The 17,294-nt window shown below is 40.1% G+C and overlaps 1 protein-coding gene across 1 annotated transcript; it reads right to left on the bottom strand.

Annotated features, from left to right (window-relative positions):
• Positions 1 to 800: 800 nt before the first annotated feature.
• Positions 801 to 3,116, bottom strand: ciao2b (cytosolic iron-sulfur assembly component 2B). The gene is made up of 5 exons (XM_030440886.1): positions 2,832 to 3,116; positions 1,926 to 2,005; positions 1,576 to 1,701; positions 1,386 to 1,431; positions 801 to 1,300 (listed from the first exon to the last, which is right to left on the bottom strand). Exons 1-5 carry the CDS (start codon positions 2,956 to 2,958, stop codon positions 1,200 to 1,202), a joined length of 480 nt encoding a protein of 159 aa, XP_030296746.1. The 5' UTR covers positions 2,959 to 3,116; the 3' UTR covers positions 801 to 1,199.
• Between the last annotated feature and the right edge of the window lie 14,178 nt (positions 3,117 to 17,294).

The following is a 17,294-nucleotide window of genomic DNA, read 5'->3' as shown; positions in this document are numbered from 1 at the left end:
ACCCTCCTTATAATCAGAGCGTGCAGAGCCTGTCTGGTTGAAGAAGACTGCAGGGAAAGCCTGGCTGTTGACTGAGCTCAGTGAGGTGGGAGTGGGTGGACAAGCATGTTGGACGACTCTGTGCTATGGTTTGTTCTGCCAAACTGGATTTCCTCCTCAAGGTCTGAAGGACACAGAACTTCTCATGATCAGCCTCAGGCTCTGAGTCTGCAGGTAAAAGGAGAAGGGCGCCCCCTGCTGGACTGAAGGAGACATTACAACAAGCTGCTTTAAGTCAATCTTGTGTTTTTGCACATGGACTTTGCATTACAATTGTTTGCATTACTTAAATAGTTTAAATGATTTTTGGGGTGGGGAAATGGTTGAATTATCTATCTAATCATTCATATTTGCAGCATGAATTTAAAAAGTTGCACACAAAAGTTACATTGAGGTCTGTTTTGTTGATACAGCTACATACCTCAAAACTAAGCTCATATTTGAATCAAGCCCAAACAGACGGAGCATTTATTGATCGACAGCTGAACAGAACTATTAGATTGTACAGCTGTAGGTTCATAACATTGTAAAAGACCCCTTCTTGATCATGATTACTGTAAATTATGTGTACAAGGATGTTTTAGAGTCATTTAGGTTCCCCAGAGAAAATCAGTCCCTAAAAACTGCAGTTAAATTATGTTTATTATTCATTTATTGTCATTCGTATGATAGTTATTAAGAGGGTAGGTTTTTAGATGTCTGATCATTTTTTCTGCATCCCTAAAGATGTAACACACACACACACACACACAAATATCTTCATTTAAGTTTAATTAAAGATCTGTGCATTTTTTTATAAAATCAATACACAGGTGAGGATTTTCAGCCGATTCCACATGTCATTCTAAAAATAATGCATCGTATATTTTACCATACAGATTTTATAATATAAAAACAGGAATTACGCTGAATGATCTCGTATTTTTAACACTGATGAAACCAAAGTTCTGTTACGTGTAACAGATTCTCCGTACTTTTGTCTAGAGAAACACTAGAATTGACTTTGTTTTGCCGCCATTACTCAGTTGAGACTGTGTCAAGTATCATGGCAGATAAATCTCAGTAGTCAAAAGAAGGGCAAGACATGTTTGGCCGATCAGAAAAAATCTGCTGCGATGACAAGTGAGTGATAATGGAGAACGATGACGCTGATTGGCTGCTCAGATGGTCCTGGTGGACAGACACTGGTTCACCACCTCCAGCAGCGACGAGTTCTCCAGAGCAGCTGCGACTCTCTCTTTGTCTGCCAGCTGTTTGTTCACTGCACAGACACAAGAAAAGAGATTAGTTACATCACATACAGTCACAGCACCTCCTCACGACTTCGACTTGATGTTTTTCGTTACCTGCTTCCTCTGAGGCGTGACTCCCCGGAGTGATGTGGACATCGATCTGAGTAGAAACAGAAAAACAAAGTTCAGACAACAAAACATGAATATACTGCATGATGTGCTGCACTCGGTAACCAACAATCAAAGGAGGGGATGTCAAAGGTGCATCCCTCAAACAAACAAACACACACATAGACATATGTACCTTGAACCTCTCAGGCAGGGAGCGAAGCAGCTTGACTTTGATTGACAGGCCGATGAGCGTCGCCATGCTGCAGTGGGGGATTGTGGGTGTGAACTCAACACCCACAGTGCTCTCTTCATCGTTAACCTGAGAGAAAAGACAAACGGGTAGACAGAAAGACTCTTGAGGGGCAGAATGATGGAGTAAAAGGATGATTGGCGGTCAAGTTCAACCCTGATTTCACATTTTCTCCACTGAATTACAGTATTGATACATCTTCTGCCTTATTCCTCATTCACCCTGTTAGCAAACCTCGAAAAAAGAAAAAAAAACTCAGCAAGGACACAATTTAAATTCAAGAAGCTGCTTACCTTGACTCGGATTTGCTCCACGACGTTGAGCTCCTCCAGAGACAGAGGATGCTCTGGGTCGTTGATGGATCTGATCAGATGTAACTTTAGTTAAAGAATATAAGAAGCCATGATACATCAACACAGACTGCCCTCTTTTTACTTTTTGTTAAAATTACGTATATATAAGCACTAATTAATATCTCATAAGGCAGCCATCATGAGCGACAAATCTCAGAATAACACAAAGAAAAAGGAAGAATGAATTAAAGAATTGCCAAACATTACATCACTCAAATGTTATGAAGCAATGTGGCTTCAATGTGGTGCGCACTTATATTGGATTCCATTTTCGCTGGAGTTTTAATATTTAAGGCCTGCAACTGATAATTACATCAATGTGGAATAATCTGTGGCTCCTGTTTTCAATTATGAGCTGATTATAAAGTCTTTAAAATGATACAAAATGACATCCCAGAGACAAAACTGACATTTTCAAGCTGTCAAGTTGTGTGACAGTCAAAAACCTCAAAGATATGAAACAAAACAAGCAGTAAATCCACCATTTTCAATTAATTCACAGCTTTTAAACTTATTTATAAGGCCAACTTGAACATTTTATGAATTGGCAGTATTTTACTTAGAATTTAAATCGATCTAATTAGCTTGACACATGTCTGTCAGTGACACAGTGCTGTACTTTTCCAGGTAACATGCAGAATAAATATAAACATAAATATTGACACTTATTTTACTGTTATCTGGAGCTACATCAGAAGTGATGCAACAGCTTGTAACGTTATAAAACACACGTGGCTTTTGTCTTTTGCCCAGAATATATATTAAGAATTAATCTAACAAGCACACGTCAGGTGTAAAACAGGTGTTAACTACAGAAGAAACTAGCTAAGGTGTTAAACAGGATATCGAATATCTCTCTGTCGTCGATCGGGTCATGGACGTCTTCATCCTCCTCGGTCGCCGTGTGCAGCCTCTGCCCGGACCGCTGGAAGATCACCGGGTTCGCGTTCTCCAAGCGGGTTCCCCCTGACATCTTTAAATCTCAATGTAGTCCACGTTAAATAATAAAAGTGCTACTGTGAAGCAGCGGGTCTTCACTTGTTTAAATACACTGCGCAACCAGTTGCAACACAAACACTTCCGGTAATAACGGAAAGCCGCAGAGCCCAAAAAGGCGAGAGGAAACTCTTAAAGGGCCAGTCTATCCAACAAGTACCTCCTCTGAACAGAACAGGCATGCGATGTGTAGACAAACAGGAGGAGGGAGATATTACATGTTATTTCAAAATAATTTTAAATGACGTAATTGTGTGAAATAATATCTTTATATTTATAGGATGAAATTGCTGTAGTTTCAGACCTGATGTCTGGAAAACATGCTTTTTTCATCTTTGTTTTTAAATAACATCCCTTTGTGTTTGTGCATTTGTATTTCTATTTTAAAAATGTGAGTATTAAAGTGAGATGTCTTTTTACTGCCTGGCTGTGATACCCACATTGCCCTACAGATAGCAGCGTCTGCCCATCTGAACTCTCAACAGTAATCATTATATGCACACATTTTTTAGTTAACATTTTTTTTCAGCTCTCAGTATTTTATGAGCCGTATTTATTATTATTTTTTTCATTTTTTTTTATCAGTGTTGTATGAAGTACCCAGAAGTCATACTACCTATTCAAATGTGTCTGATATCAATTGTACTTAGGTATCAAAAGTACAAGTAAAATTCACTAATTACCTTTTCTTTTTTTTCTTTTACATGTATGCATTCATTATTTACTATGTAAGTATGAATATGGAAATACTCAAGTACATTTTTACTTACTTTCAGTTCTTGAGTAAATCAACTTAGTTACATTCCATCACGGATTTTTAGTCTTACTGTTTTCTCCATTATATCTTATGAAAACCTCTCTGTAGAGTGATGTTTAGTTAAGTACAGTATTTAAGTAATAGATAGATAGATAGATAGATAGATAGATAGATAGATAGATAGATAGATAGATAGATAGATAGATAGATAGATAGATAGATAGAATTACTTTAATGATCCCAGACTGGGAAATTATTTAATTTTAAATAACATCTAATTTATTTAATTTATTTAATACATTCCACCTCTGAATAAAAAAGCCCCCACATAGTAATCTAATTATCAGTTTATCTTGAAAAATGTATACAAAAATGTAATGTCTAATATGGCAAAAAAAACATGTCCATTAAGCTAATAATAAATGGTACTAAAGTGATGATATCATCACCAGCAGCGCCTGCAGCATCATCTGACAGGCTGATTTCATCAAGACAGAATCTTAATGAGCTGCTGAAGTCGACTGACAGGCTGGAAATGAGTCGATACGTACAACTTCATCTCACCATGTTCACCTTTTGAAAAAATGTGCATACGCTATAATGAGGCTGCGTATGGCTGCTGACACCTACGTGACATGTAATGTGTAACATAAATGTCAGGCAGAAGGGCAGCAGCAGATGAAAAGGCCAAGAATATTTACCTAATAGAGACAATTTGGACTAATAACCTTAAGACGCACAGCTCCAGCTTTTTGATGGCTGATACAGCTGTTTAATGAACAATAGCTTCTATGGAAAAAGAACATAATTACACATTTTAAACTGAAGTCAAATGTGTTTACAGTAGAGGAAGAATGTGTGCACAGTCATTACCAGCATGAATATAACATTCTAATTTGGATAATCGTAAAAAAAAAACAAAAAAAAAACTACCCCACACATTTCTTGAAATTTAAATTAAAAAGAACTTAATTTCTTACTTAGGAAACCTCAAGAACTATATAAACCTCAAGTATTTCAGGATGAGGGCTGTAGAAGAAAACAACAGTTTTGACGTCCCCATAATGGAGAAATGGGACACAAGCAGAAGAGATTAATGTTGTGCACAAACTGCAATGACAGATAAGAGTTTGCTGCAGCAGGCTGTGGAGAAGGCAGCCTCACAGTGACTGTACGTGGAGTTAGCTGGTCCTGGCAGATCATTTGCTCACCAAGCCTCCCTTAAACTCTCCTCTGATCAGCAAAAGGGCCTCTGAGATTGGCCCAGATTCTCCTGCGATCAGCCCCAGTGTCGTCTCCAACAGCATGCACACAAATGACTCTGGAATAAAGTCTCATGGTGCTTTAATTAAGAGAGGACAACCCACGATTCCCAAAAAGTTTTGACGCTGCTGTACCTCGCACACTGCGTCTTACAGGCACCAAAAACAAGGAAGTTTATCAGTTTTGAACATGAAATAACTTTTATTTGTTCTGTATTCTATTAAATGGTGGTCACTGCAATTTAATTGACCTTTTATGCAGAGTCCCAACTCGAAACAAGACAGAAGCTCACACACTAAGCTCCGAGGCCATCATATAGCAATAACTGACTTGATTATCGTGTGAATGCACTTTTACAGATTTTCAGTGTTCTTTTATGACAAACCTGCAGGCTGACAGCTGTCTAATAATTAATAACGTTAGATATTTCACATTGACGGCCTTACCAGGTGCATAATTAAGCCCACTGAGACAACAAGCCTCTTACACTATATAGCTTTTGGCCACTGGAGCAGAACGCAGAATGTGTAATACATTCTGTGTTTTGTTGGAGGGTTTGCTGCTCCACAGAGATCCTCTTTGTTTTCTAAGAAAACGAGATGCTCTCCATCATTTATGATTTACTGAATTAAATATAAAATCACAAGGTCAACGTTAAACTAATGCCTGCGAAATATAAACTAGAGAGAGAAAGAGAGAGAAACTTATTTTCCTCAAAGCAAGAAATATAAGCTCAATAGTGAACAGTAGAGTTGAGAACATCTATACATTTAAAGTAGTATGGTTCGTGTTCATCATGTGTGGCACAAAGAATAAAACATGGATATTTAATCGGTCAAGGTCAAATTCTGACCCGGAAAACACAAAGAAACTGCTGAACAAGTATTCATGGATGTTCTCCATTTAAATAGGGATTTTCATTAGAGGTCATGCTCCCCTCTCTTCACCTTTCCTCAAAATACACCCATCGGGTCACATGGTTAACATTTGAAGAGGAACATATTGGAGTATTCTGTGTCGAAAAAACTTTACCGATGATGCAACATTCAGTCAACAGAGATGATCTTGTGTTGCAGTTGAAAAGCTAACAATTGCAGCATATTTAGAAATCTTTAAAAGCAGCAGGGACTTTCATGTTTGTTGATTCTGGCGACTACCGGGACAAAAAATAACCCAGTGCAGAGCTGTTTGCGTGATGCATTGTGAGGAGTTATTGTGTATCAATGTGTAAGATCAACGACTGTAATATATCCAAAAATATAATCGCTTTACATAAATGTCCAGTTCTTAGTTGCATATTTAGGTCATGTAGAGACTTCAGTATTAAAATGAGACTTTAACACATAATTTAATGTTCTGGTAAATTTAATCTAAGGAGTGTCTTCATTGTTTCATATTAAAGGTGCAACACATAAGAATTGGCCACAGGTTGAATTCCTACTCCAGACAAACAGGGGCCGCAGATCACCAGAGTAACTGCTAACTGCTGCTAATTCACACTGAAAAAACTGTTATCCATCATGGATAATCCTCTCCACCCTCTCCAACTCACACTGGTCAGACAGCGGAGCACCTTCTCCGGAAGGCTGCTTCAGCTTCGCTGTCGTAGCAACAGATACAGGAAATCTTTCCTGCCACAATCCATCACTTTATACAACAACTCTCTCACCTCTGCCTGACAGAGAACTCTGATCTCTCTACTGTTTTGTTGTATATATTATTATTGTTATAGTATATTTTGCATATTTTGTTTTGTTGTATATATTATTATTGTTTATTGTTTATAGCACACTGTGCACTGTATATATACATGTTTATATTGGATTCTATTTATGTTATGTATGAAGTGTTTTATTTGCTGACCCAATACTGCTGTAACAAAATAATTTCCCAGTCTGGGATCATTAAAGTAATTCTATCTATCTATCTATCTATCTATCTATCTATCTATCTATCTAATTGTATTCTGTTCAGACAACCATGATTGTAGCTACTGTTAGCTTGTTAGCTTGTTAGCTCAGTCAGACGTGCAGCTAGCCAGACGACCAGGGGAGTGTTGGTGTTAACACTCCTAGTACGGCCCAGAGAAAAAGGTTTTCAGACCCGGAGCTAGCTGGTTAGCACACTAACTTCAGTAAATATACACATTCGGAAACATCCAAGTAGGGACAGCAGAGGATGATACTTGTTGCCAAGAGGACAAGTTTCTAGTGAATTTGAGAAGATAACAAGCACTTTATCAGTTAAACTGACACATTTAACAGTACAGCGGTTACAGATTGTAACCTATCATTATCTCACTTGTGTCTATTTGCCAGGTGGTATGTGTTTGTGTACACCTGATTTTAGTTTTCTGCCGTGTTGGGTTTCTTTTAAACAAACACACAGAACAATTTATACGAAATTATACATGGAAAAGTTGCAGGAAGCTGTTGTGGAAGTTTCCAACACATCCTCTCATTTATAATGTTGCTACTGATGCCTCCATGGTCTTACCTCGGGCATGTTTCCTAAAAGAAATAATCATCTGAGTGAATATTTATTATCATCAATATATAAATTAGCTCCCAAGTTATAAACACGTCTCCAGCATTTAACTTCACCCAGCTTTATTTTGCTCAGAGGCAAAACACCGCTACATGAGTGTGCGGTGTGGGTTGGATGGAATCCTGCAGTGGGATGGGATTTCTTCCCCGCGTGAGTATTAATTAATAATGTCGTTATTTTTCTGAAGAGAAGGAGCAGTGTTGGTGGAGACTCAGAGGGTACCAAAGGGAGAGAGAAAGGTAAATTCAGAGGGAGATCAAACAGGTTATCATTTGGGCACTTGTCATCTCTCATAACCATAATGGTTATGGTTGTCATCATTCAATCCCCCTTCAGGCAGCGCTGAAGGTCAAGAGAGCTGATGAGGCCCACTTGAGCTCGGTCACAGCAGAGGAAGCAGCATCAGTTCAACCACGCAGACAAGAAGTAAACCTCAGTTCAGAAACATCACATCTGATCTAAACTACTCAGATAGAGGTCAGGAAAAGCTCATGTCATTCCTCTCCTGAATTTAACTCTGGTTTATATCTCATTTGTGATCAAGAGTCAAGAGTAAATTGTTTTTAAATATATGTAACACAAGTAAGTTAACTTTAGTAAATAGTGTAACTTACCCAGAATCAACTCCAAATCAGCTCATGGCGCTTTCAGCCACTATGGTCCTACTCTCTGGAATTCTCTTCCACATGAATTACGGTCTGCTACAACAGTGTCTTCTTTTAAAAGTAAACTAAAACAATTCCTTTTTTGCAAGCTTTTAGTTATGTTTAAAGAGTGTGTTTTATTTCTGTCTTGTTTGTTTTAAGAATTTTTATTATCATTATTATTATTATCTCCCTTTTTAAATGATGATAATAATACATTCTTGTGTGATTTTATAATGTCCTAAATGTTTTTTATACATGTAATATATATTTTTTTTATCCTATATGCTATTTTATGTTCTACAATGTATCTTTGTTTTAATTTCTTGAAGCACATTGAGTTCACGCTGCCGTATGAAATGTGCTATATAAATAAATTTGACTTGACTTGACTACTTACATTAACACGACGTGAGTTACACCACTTACATTAAGAAACTGAATGTAGAACTTTAACTTACTTACTTACTTTACTATTAAGTATGAGCTTTCAAGTCAAACCAAGTGGTTTTGAGCCTAATCCTAACCAAGCAGTATTCCTGAATTAACCTGACTAAATGGTTTTGAGCATAAACCTAACCAGGTAGTTTTTTGGGCGTAAATCTAAGCAAGCAGTTCTAAGCATAAACCTAACTAAGTAGTTTTTTGAGCCTAAACTTAACCAACTAGTTTTTTGGGTGTAAACCTAACCAAGTAGTTTTACTGAATTATCCTAAGCAAAAGGTTTTGAGCCTAAACCTGACCAGGTTGCTTCTTGGGCGTAATGCTAACGAAGTGTTTTTGTTTTTTGTTTTTTTTTGTTTTTTTTGGGGGGGGGGGGGGGGGGGTGTAAACCTAACCAAGTAGTTTTTTGGGCGTAAACTTAAGCAAGTAGTTTTGACCCTAAACATAACCGAGTGGTTTTGAGCATAAACCTAACCAACTAGATTTTTGGGCGTAAACCTGACCAAGTATTTTTTTTGGGGCGTACACCTAACCAAGTACTTTTACTGAATTAACCTAACCAAATGCTTTTGAGCCTAAACCTAACCAGGTAGTTTTTTGGGCGTAAACCTAACCAAGGGTTTTGGGTTTTTTGGGGGCATAAACCTAACCAAGTAGTTTTTTGGGCTTAAACTTAAGCAAGTAGTTTTGAACCTAAACATAACCAAGTGGTTTTGAGCAAAAACATAACCAACTATTTTTTGGGGTGTAAACCTAAGCATGTTGTTTTGAGCCTAAACCTAACCAAGTAGTCTTTTGGGCTTAAACCTAAAGAGGGGTACACACATAAGGATTTTATAAATATTAAGAGATTTTTTATCTGTAGAGCCCCCACACATGAAGATTAAAAAATCAGCTTTGATCGTACTGTGTGTGGTGTGCTCCGATATTCTCAGCACATGACACCACACACATAAAGATTATCTGTCTCACAGCCGATCTAGAATCTAGTCCTCCGAGCCAGAAATATCGCGTGATCAAACGTGATCTACAATAACCAATGGCAACAACCCCAGCGTCACCGGGCTCTTCATAAACGGAAAAGAGCATAGACTGTATATAAAAAAAGAGTAAATAAACGTTTTAAAACATGAAGGACATTGAAGACATAGAAGAGGGAATGATGGTGGTCCTCGAACTATTGCCGTACGAAAAATCCGGGTAAAAAAAGAGAGAAGAGAGTGGAAAAAATCCTGGAGACAGCGGGAACAAGGACTTTATAGTCTACTGAGCGAGCTAGAGGTGAGTAGATTTATAGTTTATTTTTCGCACTTCTTTTTCTTTTTTTTTTTTACATCCACTTCCGTGTTCCTCAGTCAGCTGGTTGGCTACGTCGCGTTTCACGTCACATTTCACGGAGTAGTGACTCAGGAGTCGTCGGCTTTCCCCACACACATGAAGATTTTTCGGCGCAAATATTGAACAAGTTTAACATTTACGATTGTCGGCCGCGACCCGTTTTCGAGCAAATTATCAGGACAAGATGACTCTTAACACACCACAGACCACAGGATAATCGTATAGGATAATCTTATAAGACAGAAGATAATCTTCCGTGGTCAGGAAGGGGTAAAATCGGAGCAAAATCAGCCCGATTATCCTTAGGTGTGTACCCCCGTTAAGCAAGTAGTTTTGAACCTAAACATAAGCAACTGGTTTTGAGCCTGAACCTAACCACAACGTTCCTGAAGGTAGAGGGTAAGCTTTCTTTTTGTCACAGCTTTGTAAAAACCTCTACTTACTCCATCTTAACAAGCAGCAACTTTATAAATCTCACATCTTTCTTACAATCTGCTTGTGGATCTTTTGAGTGTCATTAAGCTTCACCTGACCCGGCAGCTTCAACCTCACAGGACATTATCCCCACTGAGGTGGTATTCAGCTTGATGCTTCCCAACACATGGCGCCGGTAATGCAGGTCTTCCAGCTGATCGGTGGTCTCTCTCCTCACAGCTTCACTCTCACTTTATTTAATGTCAGTCGCATAGACTCTGCCCCCCCGGCTATCTCCACGTATGAGTTCCTATCTGGAGAACAGTGTTTTCTGGCCATTCGTTGTCCTCTGGATGATGCTGGGGGGAAATGAGCCTTCACATAGGGCTGAGCAACATGACAGCTCCCTGATAGCAGCATGTTATAGTTTATTGCCACAGATCTCAGCTCTCCAGCGCTGACAACATTATCCATCAATCACACATGCACACACACGTGAACGCAAACAAACACAAGCACAAACGTTCATTCATCCATTCTACTCACATTCTTTGGAGAGAAGAAGTTGTGAGAGGGGTTGTGAATGAGCTCAAAGCCTGCCGGGCTGCAGTGGATGATCATTTCATCTATTTCATCACCGGCCATTTCTTAGGAAAGGTAACTGAACCTCAATTTAATCCAAGGACTATTTAACTTAAAGATTGAATCAGTATGATTTGACCGAGCTTTTCGTCAACGCACCACAAAGACAGTTGATTCTCAGGATGTCAAATAGCCACATTCTGGGTCGGTGAAATGTCCCGAGCACAGCAGCAAGCTGAGGGAATAAGAAAACACAAGGGCTGCAGGGTCTCTGCAGATATGACACACTAACAAGCCTCTTCTCCCCATTTCAGTCTCCCTCTCTGTCTGTTTCTGTCTTGCTACGTGAATCTTTTGATGTTGAAAAGGCGACGCGCAATGACGCAGAATAAAAATAATCCATAATTCCCTTCAGATGCATTAAAACTAAAGTAATGAACCTGTTTTGTAAATGTTAGGATTAGAAATGACAGATATTTGTGTTCAAATGTGGTGAGTAAAGTGAAAAAAATGTCAGAAAATAGATCAAATAAAGTACAGATAATTCTTTGTACTTTGTTACTTCCGAACTTTATGATTTAACTTGTCGTTTGAAACAAATGACTCTGCAAAGCATCTGGTTATCACAGCTGTCAGATGAATGTAATGTGATTAAAGGTCTATTTTCCTCTAAAATCTGCTGGTTTGGAGGCATAAGTAGAAGTAGTCAAGTAAATGTACATATTTCCCCACTACTGCTTATATTCATCATATTCTTCATATCATTACAAAGTCCAGAAAATCCTCTTTTTAAGTTTTTCTACCTTTGGGATTCTGTGTGGTTTGCTCTCACCATGTCCAGAATGTGTAACAGCTCATTAAATTCCCAACACAACCTGCAGAGCCCAGTCTGATCACAGTTTTAAAGTTTCTGTGTGGGCTGAGCCCTCGGAGGTCACACATTTCCACACATGGCCGTATGAGTTGAAGCCCAAATTCAGGCTGGCAGGGGATGAGTCGGTTTTATCTTTCTGTGGAAATATTTCAGATGTTGGAGAGATAGGTCGATGCTCCGACTTTGCCCAGCTGCTTTGTTCCCTTCCTCGGATTGACTGCTAAGCATTCTGCTCTTCTGTGTGTGTACGTGTGTGTGTGGGATTCGCAAAACGGGAAATATGCTTTTGCAAAATTGAAGTTTTTTGATTTCCCTCATTCTTTTTGCAGTTTCATTTCAGCGCCTTTACTGTCAGTGGTTTGGGCACTAGGTCTCCCAGTTCTTGGATGCAAGATGAAATTGTCTGTTTTTAACTATTTGTCAGATGTGTTGAACAGATTGAGGGTGGAGGCAGATAGAGGAGAGAGAGGAGAGAGAGGAGGTGGTGTGGCATGCAACAAAGGTAACCGACCGGAATCAGACCTGCAAAGTTGCTGTAATGTGGCATTTTGAAAGTCAAGAAATGAGTATGTCATATTATATGCAATTATTTTCGGTATTTGCTTTATATAACATACATTTATAAATACATAAATCGATTGTTCTGTAAAGTGCGAACAAATCAGAAAGATCCCCCCAGACCACTGAAAGGTGGACCACTGTCCTGAGTTTTCTCACAAGATCCACCTTTGGGATGAACACTTTAGCGGATAAACACATCAATCTCTTTATCCTCGCTCGTGGTTCCCTGCTGCTCTTCTCAGGGTCACCCATCCTCTGGAGCCGCTCTTCGCTGTGACAGTCAGAACGTTTACATGCACAGCTTAGTCGGATAACAGCCAGAGTTCGACCATGCTACTCAATCGGACAACTGCAATTGTCCGGGTATACATGCCTGTGAGAAAATCATACCCCGGTACGATAGGTGGCGCTGTAAATATTTCAACTAGTGGTAATAGAGCCACCTCCAGCTGAACTCTTTATGTCACCAGCAACAACAAACTCTGCCTCGGCATTCGAGAAAGATGGCAAACGAAGAGTGAGACGAAGCTACATCTTTGTACACTTCGTATATGGTGTACATGATAATTACACAAACTAAATGCACAATGTCGCTCTTGCTTGCAGTTATTTCGTAGGAAAGAAGCCTGCGCCACCATCGTCCTTTTACTTCCGGGTAATGCGAGTAATGCAACTATCAATCGAATAATCTGGGTGTTTTAATCCGACTATGAGAAATCCGATCCGGTCCAATTTTAGTCATTCTAAGGTGTATACATGCATCTTAAAAATCCAATCATAGTCGGACTAACCCAATAATTCGGTTTTCTCGAGTGTCATGTAAACGCAGTGATGTGCACAAAGGGGGGGGGGGGGGGGGCAGGGGGGGCAGTCGCCCCCCTTCGTGGCCCAATTGTTGAAAAACGCGCGCTAAAGTGCTCTCCTGAGAACCAAAACGCGCAATAAAGTGCCCTCCTGAGAGCCAAAAAAGCGTGCCAAAGCGCCCTCTTGGTTGGCAAAACACACTAAACTGTCCCCTTGGCTGGTTAAAACATGATAAACTGCCCTCTTGGGAGCCAAAACATGCGCTAAAGTGCCCTCCTGGGAGCCAAAACACGCGCTAAAGTGCCCTCTTGGGAGCCGAAATGCGCGCTTAAGTGCCCTTCTTTTCGCCCCTGCCCTTCAAAAAGTCTGCGCACGCCACTGTGTAAACGCACTGAGTGTCTCTAGGCTCGGTTGCTGCCACCCGGCCTGTCTCGACCTAACGAGCCCAGAGACACTGCAACCGCGACAGCCTGTCAGGATGGCGTCTTTACCGGGGCAACTACGGCTCACACAGCGTCAACCCATTAACACCAGACAACCACTGGAGATACATCCAGTGTCGGACTGCACACAACAAACCAGACAAGAATTAGCTATCTAGCATGCTACTTCCTGTGCATGTAAGTTGTGAATGTTAACTTTGAAATAAATCGCAGCAGATTTTCAGAAATGCTGATGACTCCATCTTCACCCAAACTTCCAGCTTTTGTTGCACAGGTCTTCACTGTAAAGCCGTACCTTATTTAGTTGTGAAAAGAAACACTCTGTGTTCTGATGGGGAGGACAGCTGCAGGAAGTGTGTTTATTTTCAAAAAGCCGAGAACAACAGAGACAGCTTATAAAAAAACAGTCTGACAGGCAACCAGACAGACACACTCGCTTACTCAGCAGCCGGCGAGTGAACGTCAGGACAGCCTGAGATGAGGGTGGTGTTTGTTTTTCTCTCCTTCGATCACATTTATGTAAGAAAGACTATGATGGATGTACCTGCTGTCTGAGAGAGAAACAGATAGAGAGCGTTTCAGAGGCAGAGCTCGGTATTAAAGGATCACCGGTTTGTGGTGGAGTAGGTGCAGACAGTGACACATGAGGGTGTGATAAGAAAGGATCTCATATCGATTCACACCTCGCGCACAAACACAGAAATAGACACAAGCTCACCGAATCGATCCTTGACGTGTTCACTGTAAACCCAGTGATTCGCTTGCGGTGACCTCATATCTGCTTGAAGAGGTCAACAGACAAACGACCAGCCTCTTTTTTAATCCAATCATGAGCTTTTTGAAAACATTGCAGACCAGATGTTCTTTATTCCGCTGAAACCCCGCTGGTTTGAGTGACAACTTATCTGATGGCTCACACAACACCTCTGCCCTCCTACGGCTCCATCGATACTGTTGATCACAGCTTGTTATAACACTGTCTCCAAAACATCCAAGGATCAGGTTAAAGGTGCAATACATGAGTGTTTTTTGTTGAAAACATACAAAAATCTAATTGGCAACAAAACAAATGATCCATGTATGAATGCTTTATAGTATAGTATAGTATTTATTGTTGTTTTTAATGTTTAATGTGTGAGAGTGTGAAGAAACAGTGTCTATGATGTCTTTTGACTGTGTTTCAGAGGCATCGAGTGAAGTTAGCATGCCAACCAGCTAGCTCTGGCCTGTTTTATCTCTTAGCACCTCAAGAGACGACAATCCTGTACTTTCAGCTGAATGATGTATGCGAGCAGCCGTGAGTTTTCTACATATTTCACAAACAAAAAACCTCACAAAGTGTCAAAGGAGTAAATCGTTCAACACATATTTTCCTCATGAAAGAGAAAAATATAAGAGGCTTTAATGTCTCTTTAACTCGACACAAAATACTAATAATTCAAACTTGACGTCGAGAAATTAAACTCATTAATCTATTCTTGGTTTGTCCTTCCATACTCTGGTTTGAAATAAGTCCTCAATTCACAGAATAAGATGTGACCACTCTCCTGTCACTTGACGTGTCTTCTCGTCCCCGGAGTCGTTGTCCTCGTCAGAGCTGCTGTAAATCACTGCTGTGCTGTATCCCCTGTCATCAAACTGGCCCCTGTTGCTCTCAGAGGCTGTGTTCGGTCCAGCAGTGATCACTGGGAGGTTGTTGTGCTCAGCTGAGCTGAGGCTGTTGGCCGCTGGCGATTCCCAAATGTTGCAGTCCAGGCAGAAACTGGTCAGCTAATAGGGCAACTGAGATATACTGCCTCCTATACTTTTGGATCAACATTCATTTACTGCACATTGCCCCTTTAAGATTACTCAACCGATAATGTAGGCTACCCTGTCATCTTGAACTACTCCATCTGTTTTATTATGCTACACACAAGTAATACAAGAGTATACAAGCATTGTTCAAAGGAATTTATTATGGCAGCCATGCACCAGGACTCAGCATCACGTCTCTGTTGAGAAGCTGGAAGCTGAGGTGGATTTTAAATAAAACATTGATGCTGTAATGCATGTCTTTGATTTATGTGTGTGTACAGTATGTTTATGCACATGTGCAAGGGAACCTCATGGTACAAGTTCAACCACCTTTACAGCCTCAAGCTCTATCAGTGTGTCTTGATGTAAAAATATATTCCTTATTGTCTTTTATCTTTAATATAATCATTGGCGTGTTCTTATGATGCAGTTTGGCATAACGAGTCTCCACCTACACCAAGCTTATGAAAGTTTAATACATATCCGACTGTTTATTAAACATGTGGTCTTTACAGAGAAAAATCATAAAGTGACTGTGTTTCACATTTTCTTCAGCAACGGCAGCACTTTGTAAACTATTCAAATAAAATCTGATGCCGGTACAATGTCAGTCATAAAAGGGGTGACCTTGTTTTTTGCCAAACAGCTGAGACAAGAGCAACGTCATGATGTCATTAAGTGATTGCAGCTCAGTGGGTTTTATGTAAATGATGTGAAAGGCAGCCAGAGTCTCTGCTGACATGATACATCCAACCAACACAGTGACACGACCATACCCAGACACATGACCCTGTTTTCAGACCTCTATATGAGACAAGGTTTAGGGAAGTTGCTGAATGCAGCTCTAATCCAAAAGTCAATGATTTAAAAACTTCTGCTCCGACAAAAATCTCCTTCACCAACTCCGACACAGCGCAGAGGACAGCTGCTTCTCTAAGCTTTTCATTCAGAAGCATTTTGGAGAGGAGAAACAGTCTATGCGCAGAGCAAAGGTGCCCATCAGCGAGTGGGAAGCAGAGGAGACGAGACACTGCCGTCCAAACCAGAAAAAAGTTTTTAACAGGTCAAAGTGTCAGCAGGGTACAGTGACTTATTGACTGTCAGGAAGTGCTAAAACATCCACATGTAATCCAAACAACATCAGCTTTTTCTACAGATATTGCAACTTTCTTTCTCAAAAAGTTCTTCAGTCTCAAAATATCACAATGTTTTTCCATCACTGCATTTTCTCTCTCAATGTGGCAATCACAGTTTTTTCTCAGTGGCTGCTTGACATTATTCTTCATGTATATTTTCTTTAAAATGTGTCTATATGAGGGTGACGTCTCCGCGCTGATAGCCAGTCCACTTAACGACCACGTCCCATGCTTCCGTATATTTGATGTCGTATTTTCGCGGTGGAGAGCGTTTTGCTGCTCGTGCAAAGTTTTCAACGGACATCGATGTTTCTTTGCATCTTTGACTGAAATAAAAATATAAATACTGTCAACACTTCCAGCTGTTGAAAGCGTCCCTGTGTCCCTCAGCCTCCATCCGTTGGTCGGCTTTTTTGCTGGTAGCCGACACTGTTTACGTCAACCTCCAAATCCTTTTATTTCTAACAGGGCTCCTGATACAGCATGAAACAAGACAGCTCCAGGAAAAAAAGGAGGAACACATTTCGATCGTTTAATCTAATCGCCGGTGCCCTTTTCAGAGCTGCACTTTCATTGATGCAAGTATCGCCTCATTAAATGTTAGCACGTAACAGCGAAGCACTTTGTATACCGGTGAAATTAGCATAGGGCATTTTGTTCACTGCGAGATGGACTAACTGTTGAACAGCTGAGGGTCGTGTCGCGTATA

The sequence above is a fragment of the Sparus aurata genome, chromosome 15 (genome assembly GCF_900880675.1).
Source record: "Sparus aurata chromosome 15, fSpaAur1.1, whole genome shotgun sequence".
In the NCBI taxonomy this organism is placed as follows: Eukaryota; Metazoa; Chordata; class Actinopteri; order Spariformes; family Sparidae; genus Sparus; species Sparus aurata.
The sequence above is the reverse complement of the archived record's forward strand: the minus strand, read 5'-3'. Positions and strand labels throughout refer to the sequence as shown.